Genomic DNA, 27,982 nt, shown 5'->3' on the forward strand with positions numbered 1-27,982 from the left:
ATACAGGGTGTTTCACGTAACTTGAGCCAAACCTTAAAAATATGCAAATGCTACGTAGCATGACCGAACCAATGTAATGTTTGCCGTCGCTTGGAGATACTCAGATTATTTTTTTGCATTCTGCCTAGTTAGATAATTAGTCTTAATAATTGAAATTCTCAATTATTATAATTAGATGAAAAGTCTCAGTTAGAAAATTGTAGAGCAATATGAGAAACTCCCAATACAGCTTTCTATTGCTCAACACGTGCTACATAAAGTGCTTTTCCAAGCTTGAAAGGAGCCCGCGAATACACGCAAAGTGCCTCGAGCGGCCAGTTGTGTGGCAATATTGCGTGTATTCGTGGGCTTCTTTCAGGCTCGGAAAAAGACTTTTATGTAGCACGTATTGAACAACAGAAAACTGTGTCAGGAGTTTCTCATGTTGCTATACAATTTTCTCATTGATACTTTTCATCTAATTATAATAATTTACAAGTTAAATAAATAATTAAGACTAATTATCTAATTAGGTAGAATGCAAAAAGTAATCTGAGTATCTCCAAGTGACAGTGAACAACACTATCTTGGTTCTGCCCAGCTGCGTAGCATTTGCTTATATTTAAAGTTTGGCTTAAGTGAAACACCTAGTACAGCTGCCCGCCGAGGCAGCTTCATCGCAATACTTGCCTGCCCGTCTCACATGAAAACACCCGCGTGCACATTTTCTTATTCCGGTACCAGCAAATCTCCACTCAGGTCATGGCACGCCGCATGCACAGCTATCGCCACCAAACCTATTGTGGTAAGAATCTTCGCCTATCTGTTTTACAGCGCATGGCGTGTAGTGCCATTGGTAGCGTACTGCATGCTTTTAGTAGGCAACAATCCAAATGTGCCGCCGTTTCCTGCTGCAGGCGGTGCAATCTGGGCATCACGTTTCGCTTCAGCTACATCTGGCCACCAGTTTGACGCGCATCGGTTTCTCGTGCCGCAACGATCCGCACGATGCTTCACATTACGTAGATGTCAGCAATAGTTAAGTCTGTCAACTTTTTAGTTACTTTGGATTGTATGTTTTCTCAGTTAGCACGTTTTTCCTCGCATTCTTTTCCAAAATGTATGAACGAGGTTCTACAGTATATATGCGCTAAAATATTGCCAGTGCCTGGTGAGGCATGCTATTGACATGAGAGATATGGTTTATATTGATTGATATACTGAAAAGTATCAATGTCAGTAGCACTACTGCCTCGTCAACACCCTTAGACGCAAAGGCCTGGAGGCACGTCCCCTACGAAGCTCTGCTATCACAGCAGAAGTCTCGCGTGGGAGGATGTGCTATGAATCTTGTGGGCTAATTACATGTAACACAACTTCATTTAGAAAATTTTAAACAGCTTTGGCACTGAATAATGGCTCTATACCAAGAAACATTGCTGGATGGAGAGGAGTATGCTGTTGGTAAGCTGCAGGAAAGGGCTTTCTTTCCTCAACTTCCGCCTCCTGGCACTCCAGCAAGGCACGGAGTACTATCAGCCGCTCGTTACATCTACCACTAATGGGAAGTTCACTGCCAGTCAAAAGGTAACAGTGGGTACCATATGTGCGCCCTATTCTAAATCGATAAAGCAGGACATCAATTCATCGTGCCTTTGCTATTGACAGCTAATTACCTAAATGCAGCTTGATTAAATGGAGCTTATTCAAGGTTTCTTTGTCCCAAGTTGATTGCCAAAGATTTCTGAGTTTTTCTGCAAACATAACTTCAAGTCTAGAAGGGATAGCTATGGAATAGTTAAAGGCTTTCGTTGTTATGTACGTAGCGATTTCTTCTGCAAGCATATTACCCGCAATACCTCTATGGGCGGGCACCCAACATATGATGACCTGCGGGTTAGATGCATGCATAGTGCACAGAAACGAGAATAGATCATTGTCTACAGGATTGTTATGTCTTTACAGAGACATTAAAGCTTTCACAACGCTTGGTGAGTCAGTAAATGTAATTGCCTTTTGTATTTTTGTTTGCTTGGTGTGCTTTACAGCCGACAATAGTGCTTTGGCCTCAGCCTTGCGTAAAGATACTTGTTTCCAGATTCAGAACATCAAACTCCGAAAAGGATGTTCTTACTGCTGCATAAGACACATTGGCATGTGATCTTAATGTGTTGGTGCAATGCTCTGGACACAAGTATTTTGCCTGAAGTTCAAGAAAGTGCATCTTAATTTGTTCCTCTGGGGCGTGCGTAGTGATCTCGATGAATGATGTGTCACATTCTAAGAGTTGCGACTGCCACAGTGGTAACAGCTTTGCTGGAGGCATCAGACGATGTTCAAGGGGTGGTACCCTCACTTCATCACTGAGACTCTGCACATGTAGCGAGAAAGGCTGTCTCACTGCTGGTTGATTACGAAAAAGTATGGCACATGTCACATTGCTTTTACTTGAGTGAGAAGGATGTCCATTGTTCTAGTGTACTTTCAAAAAGTATGTGAAACTAGTGTACAACCTTCGCAGTTGGAATGAGCACTCATTGCATTCTACATATATAGAATTTGCACAGGGTTTGTCTGAAAGCTTCTGTGGCCAGTTGGATGCCTAGATGGTGTACAGGATCGAGCATTTTTAGGGGATTCAGTGTAGCGGACTTGTAAACTAGGACACCGTAGTCCAAACACGAACATACGAGGCTTTTATGCACATTAAAGAGGCACTTCCTATCACTGCCCCATGTTGTATGTGCTAGAATTTTCAGTAGGTTCATTGTCTTTAAGCATTTTACCTTTAGGTTATTTATCTGGCGAGTAAAGGTTAGTTTCGAATCAAGTATGATGCCCAAGAACTTATGCTCAGTAGTTACAGCTATATGTTGTCAACATTTGAAGACTGGGTTCTGGGACTAGCCTCCTCTTGTAGAAAGAACACAAGAAGTATCCTGGGGGTTAACTTTATATCCATTTTCGTCTGCCCACTTAGACAACTTGTTCAAGCCATGTTGTACCTGCCTCTCGCACACTGTAAGGTCACAGGATTTGAATCCTATCTGTACATCATCGACATAGACAGAATAAAAAAAAATGGCCGACTATTACGCTTCTTGGTAATGCGATCTTTGAGCGCAGCTGCTGTCTTATTTCAACAACAGGCAACCGCATGCAGAACACGCAGTGCCGAACGGAGGTGGTTCTGTGTTTCGGATCGGGCAGCACACCGCGATCCGCCGCTATCGAGCCGGCGATGCGCCATCTCATGTAGATGGAGACCCATCTTATAGTGGGTCACTGCTGTGGAGAGAGGCGGGGGGGAGGGAGATTAGCAATTATTATTTAACGTTTATTCTGAGGTGGGATGCGGAAAAGGGTGGAGATAGGGATATTGAGTAGAGGTCACACACTCATTCACTCGCTGGCAGGCCTCAGTGTGGCCGCACAAGGTTGGGGTGGGGAAGTAGGAATAAGGGGACGAAACGCTACAACTGTCTTTCGAGTCGCCGCAACGACACTGCGCCATGTAAGGGCAGGTATAGGGCAACAGTGGAAGCGGGAGAAGGGCAGCCAGTCGCAAGTGCTGGCAGAGGCGACAAATGCCACTGAGGAACGCGCCCCGCCAACGGGGAAGGGAGCGACACGGCTGAGAGCCGTACAGCCAGCCACGCGAGGCGGCAAGGAGTGCCCGCCGCCGGCATAGCGACAGTTGCGCAACAGCGGGAGAAGAAACGGCGAGAGCGGAGGGGACGGTAGCGGCGAGAGTCACTGCAACGGCACTGCGTGGAGGAAGGTGGCGAGAGGATAGCGGGAACACGGTGATCCGGCTTTGGGGGACAAGGGGGAGCAAGCCTCGCGCGAGAGATGGCAGCTGGAGCGCACGCAGCTTTAGCGCAGCTAGAGCAGCGCGCGTATCATGACCTTGGTTACGGCGAGGCCGACGGCGACGCGAAACGTGGGAACGGGCGCCAAAGAGCTGCGCTCTAAAAAATTGCTGGTGGTAGTGAAGCTGGGAGCGTGTTCATATTCACAATTAAAAGCGTGCAGCTCAGCACGCCTCCCTGGGTACACCACTGTCTTGCGTGAAGGGACGGGACAACATTGACGCGAAAAGTACGATCGGCCAAGTAGCTTTCTATTACATTCAGCATGTTCCCACGGATGCCTATTGCCGACAGGTCTCGCAGTATTCCGTAACGGCACGTTGTGTAGTACGCCTTTTCCATATAGAGAAATACAGATAAGAAGAATTGTTCATGTATGAACGCATGTCGAATGTTTATTTAGATGCGCACGAGATGACCGGTTGTAGACCAGCATTCTCTGAAACCGTATTGATAATAATCAAGCATTTTGTTGCATTAAAAAAAATAGAATACGATTGCTCTTTTTTTTTCAAATAGCTTACAAAGGCAACTTGTGAGAGCTATCGGGCGGTACCTTGCCCCCGAGGAAGGGCTTTTACCCTGCTTCAGAACAGAGAACACAATCGCTTCTTTCCATGCGGATGGAAGGTATCCGGTAGCAGTGGCGTAGCTAGGTCGTCTGGCAACCGGGGCCGATAGCTCTTATTTGATAACTCGCGGGGCAGCTCACTATTATTCGAAGCTAGGACAGGGGTTTTGAGAACGAAAACATACAGGGCTAAATTTGAAGACGTGGACCTTCGGTGCACAGCATGCGGAACCGAAATGGAGACCACTGAGCATATAGTGCTGAGATGCACAGACCTTCGCCCAACCCTGGCAGCGGGAACAGTGGCAGATATGGAAGGGGCATTAGGTTTTCCCGGGGAACGAGGGCAAATAGACGTGAAAAGAGTGGCAGTAACGAAGGGGAGGCTAGAGGATTGGTGGAGGAAGTCAAGGGATAGATAATACTATAAATCGGGGAGATAATGTTTCCTCTACTGTGTTAGATAGTTATTTTGGGGGGAGGAGGGCAGTGAAAACTAGGTTAAGTAAAAGAGGATATAAAGAAAGGGGAAAAAGAATAATAATAATAATAAAATAGGAAGGGGAGCAAAAGGCTAGGTGGCGCCAGTCGCCGCCCGTTACAAAGGGTATAGCCGCCATCCATCCATCCATCCATCCATCCATCCATGTCACCCTCCCCCCCCCCCGGGTGTAGTCGAGGAAGGCGAGCATATCGACAATTTCCGGGTGTATTCAGACGTATATGGCACCCCCCCCCCTTCACTGGCCCCTTGCACCCGGGGCCCACGGCCCCCCCTGTTGCTCCGCCACTGTCCGGTAGCCCAAATAGTGTTGAAAAGTGCGAGTAGCGTCAGTTGTGTATCAGTGTGTACGCTCTTAACCATTTCGTACACTAACCTCTCAGGTCTCGGTGCAGAGCTCTTGCATGCGATCAAGGCAGCTCTCAACTCGGCAATACTGAAAGGACGGTTATACGGTTCGTTCTGTCGGCATTTACGTACGAATGGCTTACATTCTTCTATGTGTTTGTATGTGAAAAAGGATTGTGAATAATGGGTTGGGCTTTACACATGCTCAAAGTGCTCCCCAAGAGAGTCTGCTTGGTCTTGCAAGGTATTCCCTTGGTCGTTCACCGGAGGCAACAGATGGATTTTTTGCCCTTGTTAGCTTTCTTGAGCAATTCCATACTTTTGTCTCCTGTGTGTATTAATTTATACCTAAGAGGAACATCACTCAGCCTTCTCTATTTGCCTGACACCATGTCCGCCATTCCTGTGATTTAATATTTTTTTTAAATTGAATGAGGTTTTCTGCATTTGGCGATCTACACAATATGCCCCGTGCCTTATTCTGCCTCTTTCGCGCCCCTCTATAAAGTCTTCGTTCCACAAGGGAACATGTCTTTTAAGTGAACCAGCATTCATTTCTGGGATAAGCTTTTCAACTGCATCAGTAATAAAAGCGGTAAAATTTGTAACAGCATCATCTACACTAAAATCGTGTATAAGATCTCGTGGTAAACAAGTTGATTCTTTAAAATGCTCCCAGTCAGCCGATGCTAATTTCCATCGAGGAACATGGGGAGGGCTGTCATGCTGCGTTAGTAAGTTTAAAGTTACAGAGAAGTGGTCGCTTCCAAAACGATTATTGATGACATTCCAGATGAGGCAGAAGAGAAGCAGAGCCAGTTGCTAGATCTATCGATGAATGCGACTTGTGTTCGATGTTGTAATACGTCTTGTTGTAATCTGTTCTTTTTGGGTGAATTCACCCAAAAAGATCACGTTCTCGTGACGCCTTTGGCAAAAAGGACGTTCCACGTCCGCCGCCAAGGTCTGTGAGCGGTGGCGCTGGCTAACACTCCCAGGGTTCTACTAGGACACATAAATACACAAGAAAAAGTGGATGGGGAAACAGCGCCGCGGTAGCTCAATTGGTAGAGCATCGCACGCGAAATGCGAAGGTTGTGGATTCGGTTCCCACCTGCGGCAAGTTGTTTTTTCATCCACTTTAACTTCCATTAATTTATCGTTTCTTTATTTCATTTATTAAGCACAAGTAATTTTCCCTATGTTGTCCTTGGTGTCAGTGTTTGTTGGCTTCTCATGATATGACTAATAAAGATCGGGCCCCTCGGTTAACACCGTTTCTCCTAGGTTGGTTATGTCACATGGTTAACCCTCACTTCCTGGAAAATCGGAAATAGTGATACAGAAGTCAGCAGAGGACAGGAAAGGGAGAAAGTGAGAGGGAAAGACGAAAATTGAAGAGAAGTACAGGAAAAGGCAACTACCGATTTCCCCCCGAGTGGGTCAACCCGGAAGTGCCATCTACGTGAAACGGAGGCCAAAGAGGTGTGTCGGCTCCACTGAGAGGCCATAAAGGTCCAAACACCCGGCATTGGCTCAACCCCCAGGATCCCCGAACACGGCTAAGCCGCACACGGTTAGACGCGGGAGGGTCCAACCCTCGTGTGCTCGGGTCCGTGGTGTCGCAACACACCAAACGCCTGCTGATGCAGACGCCCCTGCGGGGACATCGCAGGAGCTAGTGCAAAATTTCAAATTGAGGACACCACCAATCTTTTCTAAGCTTGTGCGAATATTCAATATTCTCGATTACTCAATCAAATATTATGCTACTCGATATTCGCTTCGGGTCGTACTTCAGTATTCAAAGTATTCGAGACCATCGAATATACGCATATGTTTACATATATGCTGCACCCCCAATAACACCCCCTAGGAAAGAAAAAAAATGTGTGTATAACCTGGGGAAATAACCGCACAAAACACTCCAATCTTATAAAAATTCACACAGAAACTCTGGAAGTTCTCCAAGTATGCGTAAGCATTGTGCCACATAATTGCTCATCTCCACGTAGCCCAGTGTCATCAATGTTATGAAACTTGATCCAACCATTATTACCAGCATGGAGGAAGGAAAAAACTGAGGAGAGGCCCTGCCCCCTCCGCACGCTAGGAAAAAAGTATGGAGGAAGTCACGTGGTTGTTCTTTCCTTTTCTTTGTTTATTTTTATTTTTGCTGTAGCGGCGATGTTATTAGGCTACAATGGTGTCTTTGTTATGGTTGTGTCATGGTGGAAGGAATGTGTGGACTCACACGTGATGCTCTGTTGGTTTAGTACCGTGGCAAAGGCGTCGCGTGTGCAGGATTGCGTTAGTCTCCGTGTTTTGTTCCGGTGCGTTATCTAGACCGTGCTCTCCCAGCTGTTGTTGCGGCCAAGCAAAAAATCTTAGCGCCTCGGGGGCGGCCTAGGCCCAGGCCACGAATTTGCCGGATTGTTAATAAAGTTGTTACCACCACCACCTCCACTCTGTGGAGAAGGATAACCAGTGATGCTGTATTGGGATGACTATCGTGATAACTACATTGATTTATATAGTTATTGCTATATTGAGTTAATAAATACACCTACGCGTAACTTCTTGGTTGTTATCGTCTTTTATTTTCTCTCATTCGTTATCACAGTGGCCAAAGCTTTGTGGCCGCTGTGGTACGAAGTATTCGCGGCCCGCTCCTCGTGGGTCCTATTCGCCCGCCGTCGTCGCACAAATTCTCGCTGCTGATGGCCCTCCGTACTCCGTCGGTATACTCGATGGTGCCGACCCGTCGGCTGCTGCGCGTTTGGCGGCAGCGGCTTCCCGTCGCTTTCGCACCCATTCGCACTGTTGTTCACGTCGGCACTCTTTGAGGGCACGTTCTTCTTCAGAGTGAACTACGCACGTCCTGCCTATAGCAAGTCGAAAGTGCAATTGCTGATTACGTCGCTAGGGTGATTACTACGTCAGAAGAAAACGAAGCACCACGACTGGTGGGTAGACTATGACGTTTATTTTTCTCTGTCGATGGGACTCCACAGACGGATGCATAAATTTTCAGAACCTAGCCATATACAGTTTCGCTGCAAATAGATGTAGTTTCGCCCGAAAGGCGAAACATCGATTGCGATAGCAACTTAGCAGACAGCCATATGAAGTATAAGGATAATACTTTTATCGGCCGTATCAACTTGTAAACGCTTGCTAACTAAATTAATAGGCATGGTGTCAACGCGCACAGGAAACACGAACACCTCACACTCGATGACTGCGGACAATCGCTGTCAAAACGCTGGCGTGAGGAAACGCGGCAGCAGCACCGAGCGAAGTGACATTCGTGCTGTCTATCGCTTCAACGCAAAGCGAGGGCCGAGAACACACAGCACGCACGAAGTTACGCGTCACCGACGTCCCTACATGACCTAGGCACTGCGCCCAACGCAGATCGCTCAAAGTTTCCTCTTCGCATTCGTCCCTTTCGCGCGGGCGAGATTGAGCCCCGATCGTCAGCTCCCCTCGCACGCTATCACTCGCACATACAGCGTAGAGCGCGCGGCGACGGTGTTATCGCCCTTGGACTTTATACGGAACCTCACGGCGACGCTTGGAGTGTCCGCTATCGAAATTAAACGTGAGACGAGCGCGCATGTAACGCTGTATACAGCACATACCACGCCACATACGAAGGACGACGTGGGGATATATTTCCCGTCTTCTGTAGATTCATGCTAACATGTCGTCACAGACTGAAACCGCTGTGCATCAGATGACGTACGATAAACACCTTGTACGTCAGTGACAGCTGTGCAGTGTACCTGCAAATTTTGACAGCGGACGATGCATTTGTGGCACGTAAAACAGCCACGTGGAAGGATGGGAAAGAAGCCGCTCTTGTGAGTAATAAAGGGACGAACCCCATTTATCACAGTAATCTTTTGTGCTCGACGGGCGCAGGGAAGTCAGAGTTGGCGGATGCGGTACAATACTGAACAAGGCTCTACAGAACAACATACGCCTATGCGCACGTCAAACGGCAAGCCGTACGTATTCGCGCTTACTGTTCGGCACCGCAGAATTTCGTTCCTATGAAGCTTCACTTACCATGAGAACAATATACCTGAGGCCGCAGTCGGGGTACTTAAGCGACGTTCTGCGTCAACGTCGACACGCTGTGGCTCGTCACACCTCCGCTGTGAACGGCCGCCCGAAATGTGTTCAGTTAAGCAATACGATTCATATGAAGCCACGACCAGCATACGTGTTTGTACTCATGAGCTGCAGATGGGCTTGCCGTAGGTCGTATCGCGATGGAATACACCGCGATTGGAGTGGTCGGGTCGCTACGGTGCGCAAACGTACGCGCAGCCCGGCGTGAGAGTGTGGTGTGACTGTGAAGAGGAAGACGCGCGCTTGAAGCCAAACCTGGTGACCCAACACGTGATCGCAGGTCAAAGTGCGTGGTTGGTTTTAGTGTTCCCGCTCTACAGGCCACAGAGTTTCATACAATAATGCTGCAGGCAGAGCCACAGCAGGGCAGCTGAACACGCGCACCGAATGAAAGTCCCAGTTGTCCTTAGTTATCGCCTATAAGAGACGTGAAGGCGATAGCCTTGTAGAGCCTACTGTAATTCATTCCTGATCCACCTTAATCTGCCCTAATCGATCTTAATCTACCCTAATTATCTTAATCTTCCTTAGTACACCTTAATTGACCTTAATCCAATCACTAATCAATCATTAATGAATTTTGCTCTTCATTATTCATCTCATACACGGCTGGACATGCTTTGGTTCGCTTCAGGCCTTCCTTGGGTCACGTGCTATTTTCTGTACCTCACAACACGACCTTGACACAGAAATCTAAGGCTTTCGCCTTAAAAACTACTGGGGACCAAACGTCTCAGCAAATCTAGATTCTTGTTCCGTGATCTCAACACAAGTGCTAGGTCACGTCTTTGACCATCACTGTGGCTCCACGGAACGTTCGCTTGCAAAGGCTGGCTGCGTCACGTAATGTTCGCCCCTATATAATGTTGGCCCCTTCGTTCCTTCCTCCATGATTACCAGAATAAAGACAGCGGCACAGCGCTGCGGGGATACGCACTGCTGCGGACGGCGGGTGAATTGATGACTCAAGCCAAGCAAACTACTGCAAGTGGAGGTGCCAGGTGCGTTCCAATCATGAGCCACTATCGCTCTATCCGTCCGCGTCGAACCATTATCAACCATGGCCCACCGTACCCCGACGGCGGCTGCGTATCGCGCGGCAGCTCGGGCCCCTATCTTGAAAGCGATCTGCGATGAAGACACAGTGTGGCGAGTGCTGATAGCTTCGTGCGCGTTGTGTTAATAATATTTGGGGTTTTACGTGCCAAAACCACTTTCCGATTATGAGGCACGCCGTAGTGGAGGACTCCGGAAATTTTGACCACCTGGGGTTCTTTAACGTGCACCTAAATCTAAGCACACGGGTGTTTTCGCATTTCGCCCCCATCGAAATGCGGCCGCCGTGGCCGGGATTCGATCCCGCGACCTCGTGCTCAGCAGCCCAACACCATAGCCACTGAGCAACCACGGCGGGTGTTCGCGTTGTGTTCTCGCCGCGAGTTCGCGTTGAAGCGAGGCGCATAGGCCCCTATTTTGAAAGCAATATGCGATGGGGGCAGAGTGTGCGGCGAGTGCCGATAGCTCCGCGTTGAAGTGAGAGGCAGCACGAAGGTGAATTCGCTCGCTGAATTCGGGCCCTATCTTGAAAGCGATCGTCTTACCGGACGGACGGTTTCTCTCATTGGTATGCTTATGCATTTAAAATGTGTCCGTTCGCGGACGCACTAATCGTCCACGACCCATCTTTGGGCGGCAGCTCTGTTCCCCACGTCTTCGGCAATGCTGACGGCGAACTTTGCCCTCACTGTTTTCACGGCAGCGCGGTCCCCGCTGCCGTTAGTGCGGGTTAGGCCTAACAGCCAAGGTAGAAAGATTGCCGCTCATCGGTGATCGGGCCAGAGATCATTCGCGGGGGCTAAACTGAGTACCGCAAAAGTGGCGAGTCTACTGATGCGAGCTTACAGAACGGAACAGGTTCAAGCAGCTGAATTTGCGCAACACAGCATAAACTGCCGACGTTGCGCAGTGAAGGTCGCACATGTACAGCTTCGCGACGACGCGCACGACGAGCGAACGCGAAACACTCCCGCGTCATCAGCACCATCACGAAATTTTAAGTAGACTGAAGCACAACGGTGAGCAAGGGCCGTAAAGACATCTGTGCTGCTTTGAATTTGCATTGTTGCACGAAAGAAAAATGTAAATAACAGCACTTTGCAAATAAACTGACATGAACATGTTTCCTTTTAACGCGATAGCAGTTATATGGTCACTCCATGGCGAATTTCCGTCGTCATCGTAGCCGTGATGTTCCGTATAAAGTCCAAGTGCGATAAGTTCGCGGCCGCGCACCGTGTGCTGTAGCGGAGGGCGAAAGCTATTGATATCGTGTGCGCTGTGTTATAGCGCGCGCATATGGCGGCGAGCTCGACCACTGGAAATGCTAGCGTCACCGTCGGCGTGACGTGACATGAGGGATCACGTGGACTCAGCGGCCGCGTCGGCTGCTTCGGAAGCGAGCTGAAAACGAAAGTTTAATGTCCCAGCTGCGCTGCGGTTGTGGTTAAGTGGTGAGGCTTTACCGTCTTGGGTGTCTGCTTGACAACATTTAAAAGTGCTATAATAGGTAGTGGCTGCCTTTGGAGGCGTGCAGCACGGTAGGCTACTGTTCGGTGCCGCTGCGCCGGACGCACGCAACGAAGCCCTGTGTCAACCTTATTCACACGTAGCCACAGGGCAAGGAGCTGCGTGAAGCTTGGCTGGCGAAACTTAGAACCGGCAGACAGCCATCGGCTACAACTCGGGTATGCAGCAAGCACAGACGGGAGGAACATTTCTGCTATGGCGTCGGGACTGCGCGATGTTCGGTGAGTAGCAGAAAACGCGTACTGAGACGCTCGCCCGCGCCCGCTGCACGGATAATGTCATTACGATTTGGTCTATGAACTTGTTGATGCTAGATACCGGCAAGTTCACTGGAACGGAAAGGGAGCGGTAAGACGCACATTATAAAAAGGCACGGCATATGGTCATGTTTGTGTTATGGATTAATGCGCTGGAACCTATGAGGAGCGCGCCGCGTGATCCCTCATACTACGCCAGCGAGGCGCTTCCGATAGATGGCGACTCCGTAACTCCTCGCCGCCAATAGTGGGTTACTGCAATTTTAGCTCTGTGTTTGAACTTTACGCCACCAGGCGGCTGCAACGCTCCGGCAGCTCACGTTTACGCCCCCCGCACATCCGGCAATCCGCCCCCGTCTGCCGGAATAGCGGACACGCTAAAAGTCTGTTGCGATGCAGAGTTAAACCAGAGTGTACACAAAGCTGATACTGCAGTGACTTATCATATTCAACTTGCTTGTTAAAATGCTGCTAGTGACATAATTGTAAATGTGCAGTTGAGATTTTCTTTCAACGAGAACTTTCACGCAACTAAAAACAAAAATGATTAAACGCATTGCAGTTGGACAAAGCATCACAAAATGTAGCTACCAGCTTTTCTACTGTGTCACAGCTCCGGTAACCCAGAAATCTGCAACGCGCAAGCAGTTTGTGGGCAAGCTAGAACTCTATTGCAATACCAGAGGTGTAATTGAGCAATCCAGCTTACCTCTGTTTGGTGTGCATTAAAATAAACATTTCTTCTTTCCTACCTTTCCCTGTACCAGATGAATGCAAGCCTCATGTTTTGTCATGACCCCCACCTCTCTCCTTATCCCCATGCTACTTGCTGCTCTGTGAACACTCCCTTTATTCCCCTTGAATAGATAGTGTCGCTGCTTTTTGCTCCAGCACGCACAAGAACAGCTGTATGCCAAACCTAGCATTTGGTAGCAACACCCAATGTGTGCTCCGGATTTAAATGTTTCAAGCAGCGCTGAACGTAACAATAAAGAAGCAAGTACTACAGTGCAGTCCACTTATAACGATACCACATATAATGATATATCGGTTACATCGATGAGCAGACTTCAGAGTGTCAACTTATGCATTAGGGCTATTAGAAAAAAAATAAACATGTTATTTACCGCATATCGGACATAACGATCTAAATCCTGCCTTTTAGGTGGCGTATTCAGTGCAGAATAATTGTGAAATTTGTGTTGCTAAGTTCTCCGTAACGTAGACAAGGCGAAAGGTTTGCATACGCGAGTTCGTAACTGCCGCCATTGCCGAGCAGTGCGTCCCGCCGGCGCACCGATTACGAAAGCCACGGAGAGCATCGCAAGTTGGTGCAGCGTGCCACAAGAGGGCGCCAGCTGCTTTGCACCCGCATCATGCCTGCGTCGCCTACAAGCGTCCAGAAAGAGAAAAAAACACAAAGCGAGAAGCAGATCACGCTTGCAACCTCCCTTCCTCGGCGAGCACGTAAATGCGCCGCGGAAGCAGCTGTAGGTGCGCCGTCAAGGCCCAAAGCTGTGTCGCTTAAGACGAAGCTGTAAATTTTGCAAGACTCGCAGCACGAACTTGCGCAGTAGATGACAGCGACAATTCTGAAAACCGCGAGCGCCACGATCATGAAGGCTAGAACCAGTGAACATGCCAATCAACGGAAACGGCAGGTTTTGTGCGCCAATTTTCCTTTGCTGTGCACACTGGCACAGTGCTGAAGTAACATCTACATGCTGTTTGATGAACTGTAGGTAACGTTGCCAGGACACCATTTTTCGCAGACATATTTATTTACAATGTTCTAAGCCAATCAATAATTTCACTTGCACACACACCAAAAGCATTCACTTTCAACAGTGGAAGTGCTTTTAAGTCTCAAGTGCTACTTTACAAGTTCGAGTAAAACAAATATATAGCAAAGAGTTTTCATGTGGCTCAGCTTTGACGAAAGCTAGCTGTTGCAACAAGGTCAAGTGCAAAGAGCCTTGCATGGTCTGCTCAAGAGTTTGGACTGCTGACAAAAGCATTCAAACAGAATGCAAATGTCCCTTGGCTATCAGTGGTATTCCTGTGACGAGGACACTAGTAAATGGCAGACCTGTCGGCAAATGAAACCCGTCTGTAAGTGCAACAAAGAAAAAGTGCTGGCTGAATCAGTTTCGCAAAAATGTCCTGTGCTGAAAGTAAAAGAAGTCTCGTGCAAGTTCTGCTCAAGTTTTGGCTTGCACAAACTGAAGAGTGTATAGCATATGTACAAGCACTGCAGCCCCAAAATGCCATACCCTACCTACATTCACTTCGTAAAAATATCCTCCACACACGCGATCATGGCAAACAAAAACAGCATTATGCTTGTTGTCGCAGCTGGAGTTCAATGGGCAAATGGCAGAGTCAACGGCTTAACTTTTGTACCGCATGCCAAGACAGTTCCACAGTGCATGCTTGGTTATAGTTAACGTAGAGTGCAAACGCAGCTCAGTATACCCAGCAAGAAAGTCAAGAAAATCTCACTAGGGAGATCGCTGCTGGCAGTAACATTGAACACTGAGATGGTGTAGTGCAAAGCCGAATGCTCTTCTTTAAAAGGAATGGAAGAAATAAAATAGATCTGATGCACCATGGAAGGTATTTCTGAGGCCTCTGTACCAAACTGTCTTACTAGCGAGTCTTGTACATCCTGTGTAGACTAGCACAGTGATGGAACAAAGAGTGTCAACAAATCAGTGTAATAATAAGAATAAAGGCTCAAGCTATGCCCCACAGCTAATGTTTGTAAATGATAACAGGTCAGTAAGCCCAAAACTGCAAACACAATAAACACTGGTATGCCAAGATCCACTTTGCAAGATCTCGTGGAAGCAAAATTGCACACGACAGCAAAACAAAAAAGCCAGTAGTAGAAAACTGTTATAGAACAGCATAAAATAACTAGAGTGCTATAAAAGAATGTATACATACAAGGCACTTCCTGTGCAAACTGGGGAGAAAGCAAACAAAAGGAAGCATCTGACAGTTTGCTACAGCAAGTTCAGTCCTCAACACAAGTAATGAGACCATGCTGTTGGCCCGCTATAGTTGGGTTGCAAAATGTAAATCAAAGCAGTAAAAGTATGTTTCTATACAGCAAATGACTATGAAAGATCAACATTATTTGGTTGGTTAGCAATGACAGGAGCACCCCTTCTATAGAAGGGATATTAAAAAAAATGACCTGTTAAAACGTGTTCACATACTTCCTCGCTGAAAGTGCTTTCTCGGAGTGGGCAATGCCTAGAACAACGGGCTAACCGAAGAATACTCGCCGGCACTTCTAGTGGGCTTGTACTCTTAAGACATTTTCATGGCTGAATGCATTGATCTAGTCTCGGAAGAACTTCCCCATATATATAAAAAAAAATTTTAAAAAACACGCTGAAAGTGGCTTCACCATACATAGCAGCAAAAATGGTCATCAATGCAATGTTAGAGTGCCGAGAGACTGCATTCAAAGCCAGCCATCAAAACAACTGTAGCATTGCCAAATTTAAAAGAAAGAAACATTAACTTAGAAAAATAAACACACAGTTTCTAGCTTTGACATCTACATTTTTCAGTTAAACTCTTTACATGCGATTGCAACATGCCGACAGGCAAATGGACACAGCAATATTATGTACAGAGAGTGGGGCGGGGGGGGGGGTTCAGCGCAACACACCCAAACAATTACTATAGAGAGACAGGGAGAGGTCGTCGCAGTTAAATAAATGCCACTGATGTGTACAAAGCTTCAAGGCTGACCATGTTCCCGTGCCAGCCATGGTAACACAAAAAAGCCAATACAGAAGGCATTGCTAACTACCAGGCGCAAGAGGACCAATGCGCGACATGCGTGCATCGCGAAGTGTCTCTCTCATTCCTCAGTCTATATCTATTGCAGGAGAGAAGAACTACAGTGGCAACTCTGTCTCCGGGTTAAGTGCAGCAGACATCCCGACAAGGCAACCACACGACACGCACACACGTTGAGCCCACTGTACAACAGTCCCTTCCGGCAACGCTGTGCCCACCAGACAAAAAAAGCACACACCAACAGGTGCAGCACATCCTCTGAAGTGATGAAACAAAGAACGTTAAGAGATGGCAAACACATTAACAACGTGTGCCAGCATCACACACACGCACCAGCCACATTATGTCCGTGCAGCCCACTTGCTTGCACATGGAGTGCTGACACTGGAAGAAGGGGACATGAGGACCAGAGGACGACGTGCCACGTGGCAACAGTTGCGGGTGTTGAAGATAAAAGCAACACAGTCTCTTTTTTTTCCATCTCATTTCATCTAGAGAGAGCACGGGGGCAAAGGAGGAACGGCTCGCGAGCTGCTGCAGCACGCGGTGCGTCGTGCGAGTGGTCAGCCGCTCCGTCTCGGCTCGAGACGCATCTAGGGGGCGATGACTTCAACATAGTTGGCGGGGTAAAGACCGACCCGGCCGTCCTTACGGCCTTTGCACCAGCCCTGTTCATCTTCGTCCTCTAGCTTTTCAAACTGGTCCCCTGAGAGAAAGAAATATTACAGAACAATGAGATAAAGTTGTCACTGATACAATTTTTAAACTTGTTACATCTATTGCAACCACCTAGGGTTGCCACCAGTTTGGTTTCTTGACCAGCACAACCAGCATAGCTGGCAGTCTAACCTACTGATGGAAACACACTTACTGGTTTACAGTCCTGCCTAGGATAAATGACTGAAAAACTACATAACAAAAACCACTGAATAGAGTGGATTAGAAGACCGTGTGAAATGATCAAATCAAATGTGCAACTTGCGTAAATACTGCTTTGGGACATAGCAGCTGCTTTTTACTTCTTAATGTCTTCATCAAGTGCAGCTTGCACTTTCGTGTAGGCCTCCATAGAGTGTTAATAACTCTGCTGCTCTTTAAGGTTGCATAAAATTGACCTGTAGGTACAATAGGGTCACATTGTAGTGACAGTAAAGAACCAGACAGTGCTAAATCTGTGAGTGGCAATTCTAACTCTTTATTGGGTGGACTTGTGCCCAACAAGACAAGTAACACTCAAGGCAGAACGATAACGGCAAGCACATCAAAATCTGACGTACGGGTAAAGAGTGTGCTATTTACACATGATTCGCCATACATTGCAGCACAATCGACGATGGCACTCACGTACATTCGAGAATGTGCACCACTATTCACGTTGCATGCACAATCTGATCGGATGCGACTATTTTGCTATGGAATTGCCAAAAAGATTCAAGAACTTTTGGACACACGTAGGCACATCTTGCCCTGAGTGATAACCTTGCAACAGCGGTTAGCCAATAAAAAATGGTCATCACCAAAAAAAAAAAGAAGTACCTGTGATCACACAGCAAACAAAACAAGTTCTAGCGACAGGTGCAATTGCGGTTTGACAAGTTACCTTGCTTAAAAGATAGTTCATCTGCTTCAGCCCCATCATAGTCATATAGCGCTCTGACAGGCACACCCGGCTCGCCATTGTCTACAAGTGCGTCATTGGACTCTTCGTCCCAATCTTCATGGTCCTCCTCAAATGGGTTTGGTTCACCTGCACGTCCATTCCTGCAGACCCCAAGGAATAAAGATGCAATCAGTGTCCGCTGCTCTATTTTATCATTCAGTTATGCAGAAAACGAGCAACCACCACTGCTCTGGCAACATTTGTAAAGACTGATGTGTGTACCAATTTAATGAAACAAACTGCAACTTTAACTATGGACAACAGCTATCAAGAACTGAGTGCTTTGCTATTTTTCGCCTGTCCACATGAAACAGTTCACTTTTCTTATGCATAGTCCTGAACCATAGTGCTCAATTTTAATGTGAACAGAAAAGCTCCTACACTGACACACTGGCCCAGTGACACTATGCAACAGTTTAGGAATGTTTATGTCAACTGTCTGGCGACATTAAACATAAGTGACTATACGAAAGACTGCTTTCAGCAGGCTTGGCTAATTGAACAAATAAATGTGGCATGAAAGCGTCGCTTGATACACAATGGAAAGATTTTATACATCTTTGAAATTCTGGTAGAGCTAGAGGTGCATGACGTCATAGATGTCCTCCATACCTGAACACGTACAATATTTGCAGTGGGTTCTCTTAAATCTCAAACTCTTGTTTTCCACCCTGGAGACACTGTGTATCATTTTTATTTTCACCAGCTGTATAAAAATGTAAGAATCAAGACTGCATAAAATTTTGCTGGTCTGTTGATGCTCAGGAACTGTATACCAGTTATTTTATGCTTGAAAAGAATAACATGCTCCTTGGGCATTGTGGTGCCACTGGATGATATCGTCAACATTTTACCCCATGTTTTCAAGACAGCATTGCCAGTCAACGAACTAGAATGATCTGGTTACCATCCTGACACTGCCACCTGCCAAACAATAGAAACAATATCACAGGAATTATGATCGTTCATTTTATGATGATTCTCACAATGAGTAAGTATGCCTACAACAGGCATGCATATCAGCACTAACAGCTACATACTGCTACACACCACATCACATTAAAAAGCAGAGCTAGCATTTGACCTTCAGCAATGACAATAGATATACATCTCGATAAATTGGGTATATTTAGCCTTCCAAGTTTCTGGTTGTGATTGAAGTAATGCTGGAAGACAAATGTGTGTAAAATAAAAATAAAAGTTAAACAAAAAAATGGATGCCAAATTTCGGACACTTTGGCCTCTACATATACCTCCTTTGATTTGATACCAGTTCTTGACAGTGCCATGCACAATGCTGCATTAGTTCATATCGTAAAAGCTGTAACGTGGCACTCGTGCGCAAATGTAAAGTGTGGATGGACAGCAACAGACAATTCTTGAATATGTCCATCTCGTGAAGAAAAATGCTGTGGCTTCCTCACTTTAATGAAGTTATTCATTCTAATACAAGTCAAACTGTCATGTACACACTGTAAAGGCCGTCCATATTCCATATGGTCAAAATGATTCTGGAGGCCGCCACTGTGGCTTCCTTCACAGACAACACATTAATGCCCAAATGAATGAATGAATGAATGAATCCACATTCCATTGTCTCATGGAGGGGAGAACATAAACTAGAGGGAAGTAGCTCAATGAGACTTTCGGGTGAAAAGTCAATGTTCACCTGGCCGCGGCAGCCGCATTTCGGTGGAGGTGAAATACATAAAATGCACATTTAAATAAAGTTCTCGATGCTGCAACTGCACTTCTAAGTAATGCTAAGATTGTTTCTAAACATTGGCTTAAATTTATGGTAACATATTAAGAGTTTTACTATACCAAATCAGAAATTATGCGTGCTGTTCGTAAGTTTTTGTGCTTGGGAGAAGACAGAATGCACGTTTCCTTGTTGTCACTCGTCTGTTTGAACCTATTTTACTATTTCCATCATTGAAAATCGTTGCTTTTCACACTTTCTGTGAGCAACAGACCCAAATTTACCAACCTTCAAGAAACAAACACAGAAAAACCAAGCTTTCGCCAGAAGGATCTACAGCTTGACCTGGTCAAAACAAAACCTTATACAACATGAATATATTTGTTATACTAAATATTTGATGCTAGCATATATTCCTTACATGCTCATATCAGCGAAACATTTAAATTTACTTTGTTATATTCGATAATTCATTATAATTGTTTGTCAGACAGTATCGATGGTACCAGAAAATCCGAAGCCTAGCTAGCATACTGTATGGGGTCCCTATTTCGGCGGCTTATTCAATTATTCAATTCAATTGAAAATTTGAATTGCATCTGTAGCAAGACAAAGTTCATGTGCATACAAAATTGCCTAAGAACTACACATTACTGCAAACTAAAAGCACCAGTTCTTGTTTAATGTTTACAACGGGCAGAATGGTTTAAGAATGGCTCATGACGCCCCTAACAAATAGGTGATGTTGCATTGATTGAAAGGAACAACTAAAAAACAAAGAAGCGTAAGAAAAAGCTTTTGCCAAAGCTGGCTAATAAGCTTTTCATTGATAATAGCAAAATAAGAAGAACAAAGCTAAAGCAACCTAAACAAAAGTGAAGAACAAGCAAAGCAGGTTGCATGTCTTGGGTGTTCAGAGCACTAGTCTACATGACTCACACGGAGCTATAAACTACAGAAACTACACAACTACAACTAAATGAGTCCTATGTACAATACTGGGATCTCCGTACACAAAAAACAGGTCTGACCATGGCGACTACAGGTCGACCATCTACACAATCTCAAAATGTAGTACAGAACTGCTACACAAATGAAGAGACTATGCAACATATTATATCGATACATGCATTTGATGACGGGGCATCACATCTGCAAGTTTCAAATCTGTTTTGTGTGGTTACTAAAAACAATAGCCTTATTAATACAATAGACTCCACACTAATTATGCTACAATAACAACCTAAAGGAAGTGATATGCAAATTACAATGAATGCACAGACAACTTCCATAACACTAATCTGTCACCTTTACAAATCTCCGACTGAGTGGCACAACAAAACATTTAAACTTGTGGCGGCATATAGAAAAATTTAACACCCTTTCATTACCAATGTTTACGTGAAATCTATAAAACATTAATCAAGCTTCGTCAGAAGTTATTAAACTGGGCTTCACTGTTCCTTGCCGTAGTGAAGCAACCATTCCACTAACACCTATCAGGGGAAACTAGGCTTTAGCTTGGGTGTCAGAAAACACCTGGCAATGAAGGTGAAGGAGCAGGAGCAAACTAGGAAGTGGGAAGAACAAGAGGCTGAAGCTTCACAACAAGGCCAAACAAGCTTTTTTTGCATAGCGGTATGCGGCCACATAACTCCACTTTACATGTCATTCGGGTGGTCGACCTCATTCTCGTCGTCGTCCTCTTCAAACGGGTTGTAAGCCTTTTTCACCCTGCACCAATGGCAAGAAACGTCACAGAACCGGCCTCCAGGAACTTGAGAACATCCGTGGGTGTGATCATGGCTTATACAATAAGTACTCCCTGCTCAAAATTTCACTAAAATGACAAACCTGTCAAAGCGGCAAAAGAAGTAGGAGAGTTTCCAGAGTTCTGAAATTTAGTTGAAGTGGCATCATGAAATATATCACAACCTTTCCAAGAGTTAACTAGGAGTTTACTGCACTAACACTAACACTGCAGGTTTTCTGCAAAGCAATATTTAGGTCAACCCTCTGCCCTTGTATTGTGAAAATCTTGCAGCACAATACACAGGCTCTCAATACATTGATTAGGCTACCTTCACATAAAGCAATGCTCCATTACAAAACATAAAACAGAAGGTCATAGTTTCACCAGTGCGAGAGATGACATAGCGAGCATAATGCCCTTGTTCAGTCGAAGGACTGACAGTTCCGCAGGAAAAGCTTGCTTTGAATCTAGTAAAAAGGTCTGCCAAAAAGTGCGATACAGAAGTGGAACAACACTATTTCAATGTTGGCACAATGCCAGAACTATGCTGGCACTATCTTGGCACAAAGTATGAGAACAGCCTAAAGCTGAAACGAAGCCCTTGCATGTTGATGCTACAATATTAGCACAGTGTTATGTTGATGCTACAATATTAGCGCAGTGTTGGCTAAAATCTTATAATTCTGGTCCAAATTTCGTGCAATGCATGGGGACACCGACGAATGTAGACAAAGTCCTTACGTGTTTGTGGTGGCCGTGGGTGTCGAGTTGTTGGTTGTCGCTGCAGTGGAATGGTTGGTGCCCGTCTCCTTAGGTGCCTTGTTGGTGGTCTGGTTTTTCGGTGCATTGGCCACCACACCGTCGGCACGCGTGCTCACGCTCGTCAGTGTGATGCCACCTGCGTCAATGCCCTTTTTCTCCTTGCGGTGGATGTGCTGCACCTCGGGTGTGTACTCCTGGAAAATTGGGTCCACGAGCACGCTTTGGTCAGTGAACGACACATGATTGCACTACTCACTTATGCAAATGTTGAATTTATTTACTTTAAGGCCAACGGCAACACAAATTCAATTTGGCTAAATTGGTTTTAAATGTGAATAGTACATATACTATGAAATAGTACATGTACCATGTTGTGAACACTGAAATTGATGTTGAAATCCATCTTGGAAGGACACAGGGCTGGTAATTGCAGAATTTTCTTATTAGCAGCCTCTAAGCAGCACCTAAGTAGTCAACATGTGCGCCTGGCGCTTAGCAGCAATGATGGAAGTTCCAGCATGTTGCCTCCGAGATTTTCGGCACACCACAGGCAGCTGTGGGAGTTGGCCAATCTCAGGTCATGTTGAGCGGCTGTGCATGCTAGGTCACAAGTCACTTCCAGCGAGCAATAATGATGGTGGCTTTTTTTTACACTACGGTATCAAAAATGGCTATTTTTGCTAGCTTTTTGCGACACTTCCACTTGTATTACAAATGTGGAATTTTACACGGAGGCTCCTCAATATCCACAATATCTCAAACTAGGTTTTTTTAAACAGTCAAACATTATGTTCCAGTTGGCCTTTAATGATGTTATCATGAAGCCAACTAACCGTCTTACTGTAACTTTCATTAGGAAGACTTCTAAAGTTTTTCCTAAAGGCAATTAAATGGCCACTATGGAAAATGCACCAGCCTACACAGACTATTGCTAGCCAAATTAAGTACAGCCACCACCGTACTTAGCCCAAACACTCCTTGAGTGCCTTTTTGATTTTCCTGCAAAGTGTGCTAGAGATTTCTGGTTGGGATTCCATAAATGTGCTAGTCTCGTGCATCTTTCTTCCAAAGCACTCAATGTTTCCTCCTTACAGTCTGTTTGTTAAACTGCCATACATGTGTCTCCATTGTTCAAACTAAGTCTGATGGTGGCTATACAACAATCTAAACTAACTACAATCGGACACTACGACAATGGACATGCAGTTAATTCCCAGAAACTGGAGTGTGAAGACAGTTGTATCACAAGAGTTGCTAATGCAACAGAGTGTTAAACATGCTTGAATGTAAACAGTGGGTAGCTAGCCATGCACAAAATTTTACAGGAGTAATCAAGTGCTATGCTAAGCAAGACACTTGCTGGAAGCAGATAACAGCCAATATGTGAAAAAATTTATGCAGAGCATAAAAGGATTGGCGAAGAAAAAGTTAGTGGTATGCTTTGGGACAGCGGTCTGAATTTGCAAATCTGAAAGAACAAGAGACAAGGGTTAGATGTCCCACAAACAGTAAATCACAATTCAATGCAAGAAATGTCATTCAGAGTACAGTAACATGCTGCTGCAGCAGAGTGTGTGTCCCTACAGACAAATGAAAATGAACAATAGTGGAAAAAACAAACCGCCGATATAGATGTCGCCTATAATATTTATGACTGTGTGGTTTGGGTACTAGCACACTTCAAAGAATGAAAGATGAGTAGTGTACAAGGTGGGGAGATATTATGCAAAATGCTATGTGAAAATGTAAAAGAATATTTGCATATTAACATGACCAGGAATTAATTTAAGCACCAGGTGGATGAGATGTGTATTTACATTTGCTTTGCTCTCAAATAAATGTTTAATAATTCAACCATTTTTCTTGCAATTCTGGCAGAACTTCAGAAACTGCCATATATTCACACAGGTGGAGACAGAGTGTCAAACGAAGACTTTTTGACGATGACATTCTCACTACGGGAAAGTATCCTAAACAGGAAGACCATTCAGTTTGTTGCAGCAAACATGGCTAGTTTCAGCAGTCATAAATAATAGCCTGACAGTGCCTAAACTAATAGATTATCGCAGACAGCTGTAGAGAAGCCAGCTAGAAGCCCTGAAAAGATGCAGTAACAACACTTTTGCCATGGCAGAGGCCCAGTTGGTTTGATTAAAACTGAGGCTACTGTTAACAAAACCAGACAAAGCATGTTACTGATTACCTGCAGCCATGCCTCCCGCAAAGCTAACCTCACTGGCTTATTACCTGCACGCATCCCATCTAGTTGGTAAAGCAAGATGGTGTGGCACTTTGCCGCAGTCAGCCATGCACAAGCTTGGCAGGAATGTGTTATTCATGAGCCCAAAGTGGGCATGCTCAGCAAGCCGAGTATACTTCTGAGAAGCAAAGCTGCTGCTTGAAAGAGCTCACTACTGAAGTGTTCCTGCCTGATTTCATGCACCAAAGAAAATTGTTTGAGAACACTGGATAAGTATGATTCAAGCAACATCGAAGTACTCATAGAAAAGAAAGAAACAAGAGTACATTACGTCTATATCATTGTGTTGCAAAAGGTTCATGTCGGTGTGGGTAGGGCAATGATGAACCCGTAAACCACCAACGGTTGAATTTGGTAAACACGGGCACACTTGTTTCCCGTTATTTGCGAACAGCCACTGTGTGCTTGCTAAATAGAAAGCCTAAGTAGGGAACAATGAAAATACAGTGAATTTCCTTGTGCCCCATGGAGTTGCATACAAGTAGATTCTAAACTTTTGCTATGTGCATTTAATTGGTGTAAATTTCAGTCTGTAGATTGCTGCTCTAAGCTTTGTCACAATTTCACCATAAATCCATGCTACGAAGTTTGCTACATTCAGCCTTTTCTGCATGAATGGCAAAACACTGCAAGCAACTGGACTTTCATTTCTATGCAAAGACTTTGGGCCTGTCAATATATTTATGTACCTCTACACATGTGTGTTGCTAGCCTATCACTCTAGCATTTTTTTTAACAGTAAGCAACCAGGCAGTTCGAGAGGGCTATGGAAAAGTTGTCTAAATTAAAAAGTCATTTCGTTGCAAAGTAGAAGGCTGGAGTGTGCCAGTTCAGGCTGACCTCTGCTTTACCAGTAAATAATTCAATTCATTTTGTTTCTCCCTTTTGCTGCACTGATTTTCTCAAAAAGCGGTGTCTACATCAGACAGCCATGCTGCTTCTAAGAGTTGCAAGGAACAGGGAATAAGACTTGTAGCATCAGAAATATGGTTCGAGTGAAATGGAATCCAGACAATCAGACAAGTTCCGTGTGTCAAAGAGTATCGCTGTTTCTTCGTACTGATATCAGGACCGCCACTGAACTGCTGCAGATCTGTGCTGACTCAGAGTGTACACAGCCCAGGGAGCTGGTGGAAGGAGCTATCATGTAGCGAAGCCTGCTCTCATGTGTTTTTGTTTAATAATTCAGGATGATCAGAGCACCTTAGTGAGAAAATTTCCCCAAATACATGCTTTAGAGAAGTGACCACAAATGCACTGCCTTCTTTCGTTCAGGCATTCTTGGTACACCTCTATTAAGTAATCACCCTGTCCATGCAGTGATGAGCTGAGGCCATAAAATACTTGTGCCAAATTATGAGGACAGCCAGCCTAGCATATTGAATTTCTTTGTATTACGCAGCCCAGAAGATATTCAGTAAGCATTGCGATTCCAGAAATGAACTTGGTTAAAACACGTTGGCGGGCTAGTTGGTTAGAATCCACTGGTAGTGCTTATACACACTACCAATGATTCCAGACCTATCGAACAAACAAGTTATGAGTGTGTTGTACAATAAAAAGAGTATAGATAAGAAGAATTGCAGAAAAAAAAATACACTGAAATTGCAACTGATAGGATAATCACTGCATTGAATGATATAAACTCTACATTTTTGTGGAACAATCTGTTACTAGCATGGAGAATGATTACTGAGCAGTTTAAGTTACCTTGGATATGTGCCTTATGTGAAAGATGTTTGAATTAAAAGAGCTGTGGCAAGAAATATACAGCCAATTCATGCGCAGTGAAGCCTCACTACTTCATGACTTGTACTCCATGACTTAGGCTGAACTAAGTGGGTTGGTGCAAGAAAAAAAAAAATACATGTGAGCATGTGTGTTTTAGAGATGTACAAAGAATATCTACAAGCAAAAGAATTGATTTCTTGCGAGTCTTTCCCGCACGATTTGTCAGTACTGACAGGGGTTAGAGCCACCAGCTGTCATTGAGAACATCACAACCAAGCACCAAGGAGCAATAACACTGCATGCAAGAGTAGAAAAATCCGCAAGTCAATCCAAAAACATGGTGAGACCGCAGCCAAGTGGAAGAGGAGGGAGCAGAAAAGGTCAAGAAGAGGCTGGAAAAAAGAGGCAAGGCGACGCAAGAGAGGCATTTTGTTTTCCTTTACAGGCAGCTCCTCGCCGATCTTGTGCTGGTTGACAAGGGTGATGCCGCTCTCGGGGATTGCTGCCTTCTTGCTGCTCTTGCCTACGATGTCCCGGAATTCTTCAGAGTACTCCTACGCAGGGGGTGGGTGGGCACGAGCCAGAGAAGCAGACAGCCAAAGAGTGCATGACGGGCAACAAAAAGCGCATCAACTTTCTCGCTACTGTCAACCAGACACGAAAGCTCAACGCACACACGAAGATGCAGCGGTGAACAGGCAAGCTGTACACACTGGTTTTTGACACTTATGAAGTGCAAGCATGGAAGAAAGATGTAGCTAGAGTACATCTGTCATTATCAAGCTATACTACCTTTGAATAAGCACTACTGCTGGCAACAGGGTGCAGGATGGGAATAGTTGGTTCATCTACATGGAAGGGGGGAAACAGCACAAAAGCATGGGCACAGTAAAGGAACTGTGCAGTGTGCATTTTGTGCAGTGTTTTCACCTTTCTGTGGAGTACCTGTGCTAGCAAATGGCACAATGTGTGCCTACTACAAGCTATCTGTTCAACTATGCAAGTAAATATACAATGTTTCTTACTTTTACTATGCATATTTATGTAATTATATTTTAATACATATGTAGGCCGTGCACAAACCACTCGATGTGTAAATGCACTGGGGGTTGCTGACCACTTGAAGTGCTTCAAGTCGCAAAATAAGAGCGTGGGAATACGATTGTTTAACCAAAGTAACACCGAGTGGTGGAATAATTTGATTCCACTTTTGACTATCGGGCACTCAAGTTCTGAATCATTCAAAAAGTGCAATAGCGAACACTAACAGCACTGTCTCCAAGATGTCTTAAAGTAAAATTATATTCTAGTGTTTTGACATGCCAAAAACACCGCCTGATTATGAGGCCACCATTCTGACCATCTGCGGTTGTGTAATGTTCACCTAAATTGTAAGTGCATGAGAATTTTTCATTTCACCCCCATAAAAATGTGGCTGCCGCAGCTGGGATCAAATTTGCAATGTTGAGCTCAGCAGCAGAATGCCATAGCTGTTAAAGCTACCACAGCCGAATGATCTACGTTTGTCAGAAATTTGGCAATGCCAGGGTGCTCCACTAATGTACGCATGTCGAATTCAACGTAAAGCTTCTTTTGTCACTGCCAGTGCATTTTAGTGGCGATGACTATTGTCATATCCCTAGGAGGCACACTTCTGCAATATGCAAGACACTGCTGGCAGCAATGCAATTGTTAACACAGCATTTGCACCAGTGACATTGTTCAACACTCACAGCATTTGCAATAATGCAGTGCAATGTATGCGTAATCTAAGCACTGTAATGTTGAACGTACAACCAGATAAGGCATCACGGTTAAACAATAGTGTACGAGACGGCTTCGCGATTGCAACTTAGTAATACGAGGGCTAATTAGCATGATGTGCTTAAATCGTTACTGCTCAAAGAAGCCTATAGTACTAGCACAGAAGCAAAGCAGGGAAGTTAAGCTCGAGGTTAATAGTAAAGCATGCAAAAGGCTCCGAGGTAATAAATTTAGAGCATGATAAGCAACATGTGTGAGCTATCAGTAATTTCACTC

At 45.1% G+C, this 27,982-nt stretch overlaps 1 protein-coding gene across 10 annotated transcripts in view; it reads right to left on the minus strand.

Moving 5' to 3' along the window:
- Window positions 1-14,017: 14,017 nt before the first annotated feature.
- Synd (protein kinase C and casein kinase substrate in neurons protein Synd) overlaps window positions 14,018-27,982 on the minus strand; it is a 135,471-nt gene continuing 121,506 nt past the window's right edge. For 7 of the 10 annotated variants that reach the window (XM_075689044.1, XM_075689038.1, XM_075689042.1 and 4 more), the window contains 5 exons: window positions 26,386-26,496; window positions 21,931-22,145; window positions 21,102-21,170; window positions 17,675-17,835; window positions 14,018-16,780 (listed from right to left, as the gene is read on the minus strand). In XM_075689044.1, coding sequence (XP_075545159.1) covers window positions 16,668-16,780; window positions 17,675-17,835; window positions 21,102-21,170; window positions 21,931-22,145; window positions 26,386-26,496 — 669 coding nt within the window. In that variant the 3' untranslated portion in view covers window positions 14,018-16,667. The remainder of the gene's footprint in view (window positions 16,781-17,674; window positions 17,836-21,101; window positions 21,171-21,930; window positions 22,146-26,385; window positions 26,497-27,982) is intronic. The other 3 variants (XM_075689046.1, XM_075689045.1, XM_075689047.1) reach the window with 2 other exon arrangements.

This window comes from Dermacentor variabilis, chromosome 4 (assembly GCF_050947875.1).
Source record: "Dermacentor variabilis isolate Ectoservices chromosome 4, ASM5094787v1, whole genome shotgun sequence".
Classification (NCBI taxonomy): domain Eukaryota; kingdom Metazoa; phylum Arthropoda; class Arachnida; order Ixodida; family Ixodidae; genus Dermacentor; species Dermacentor variabilis.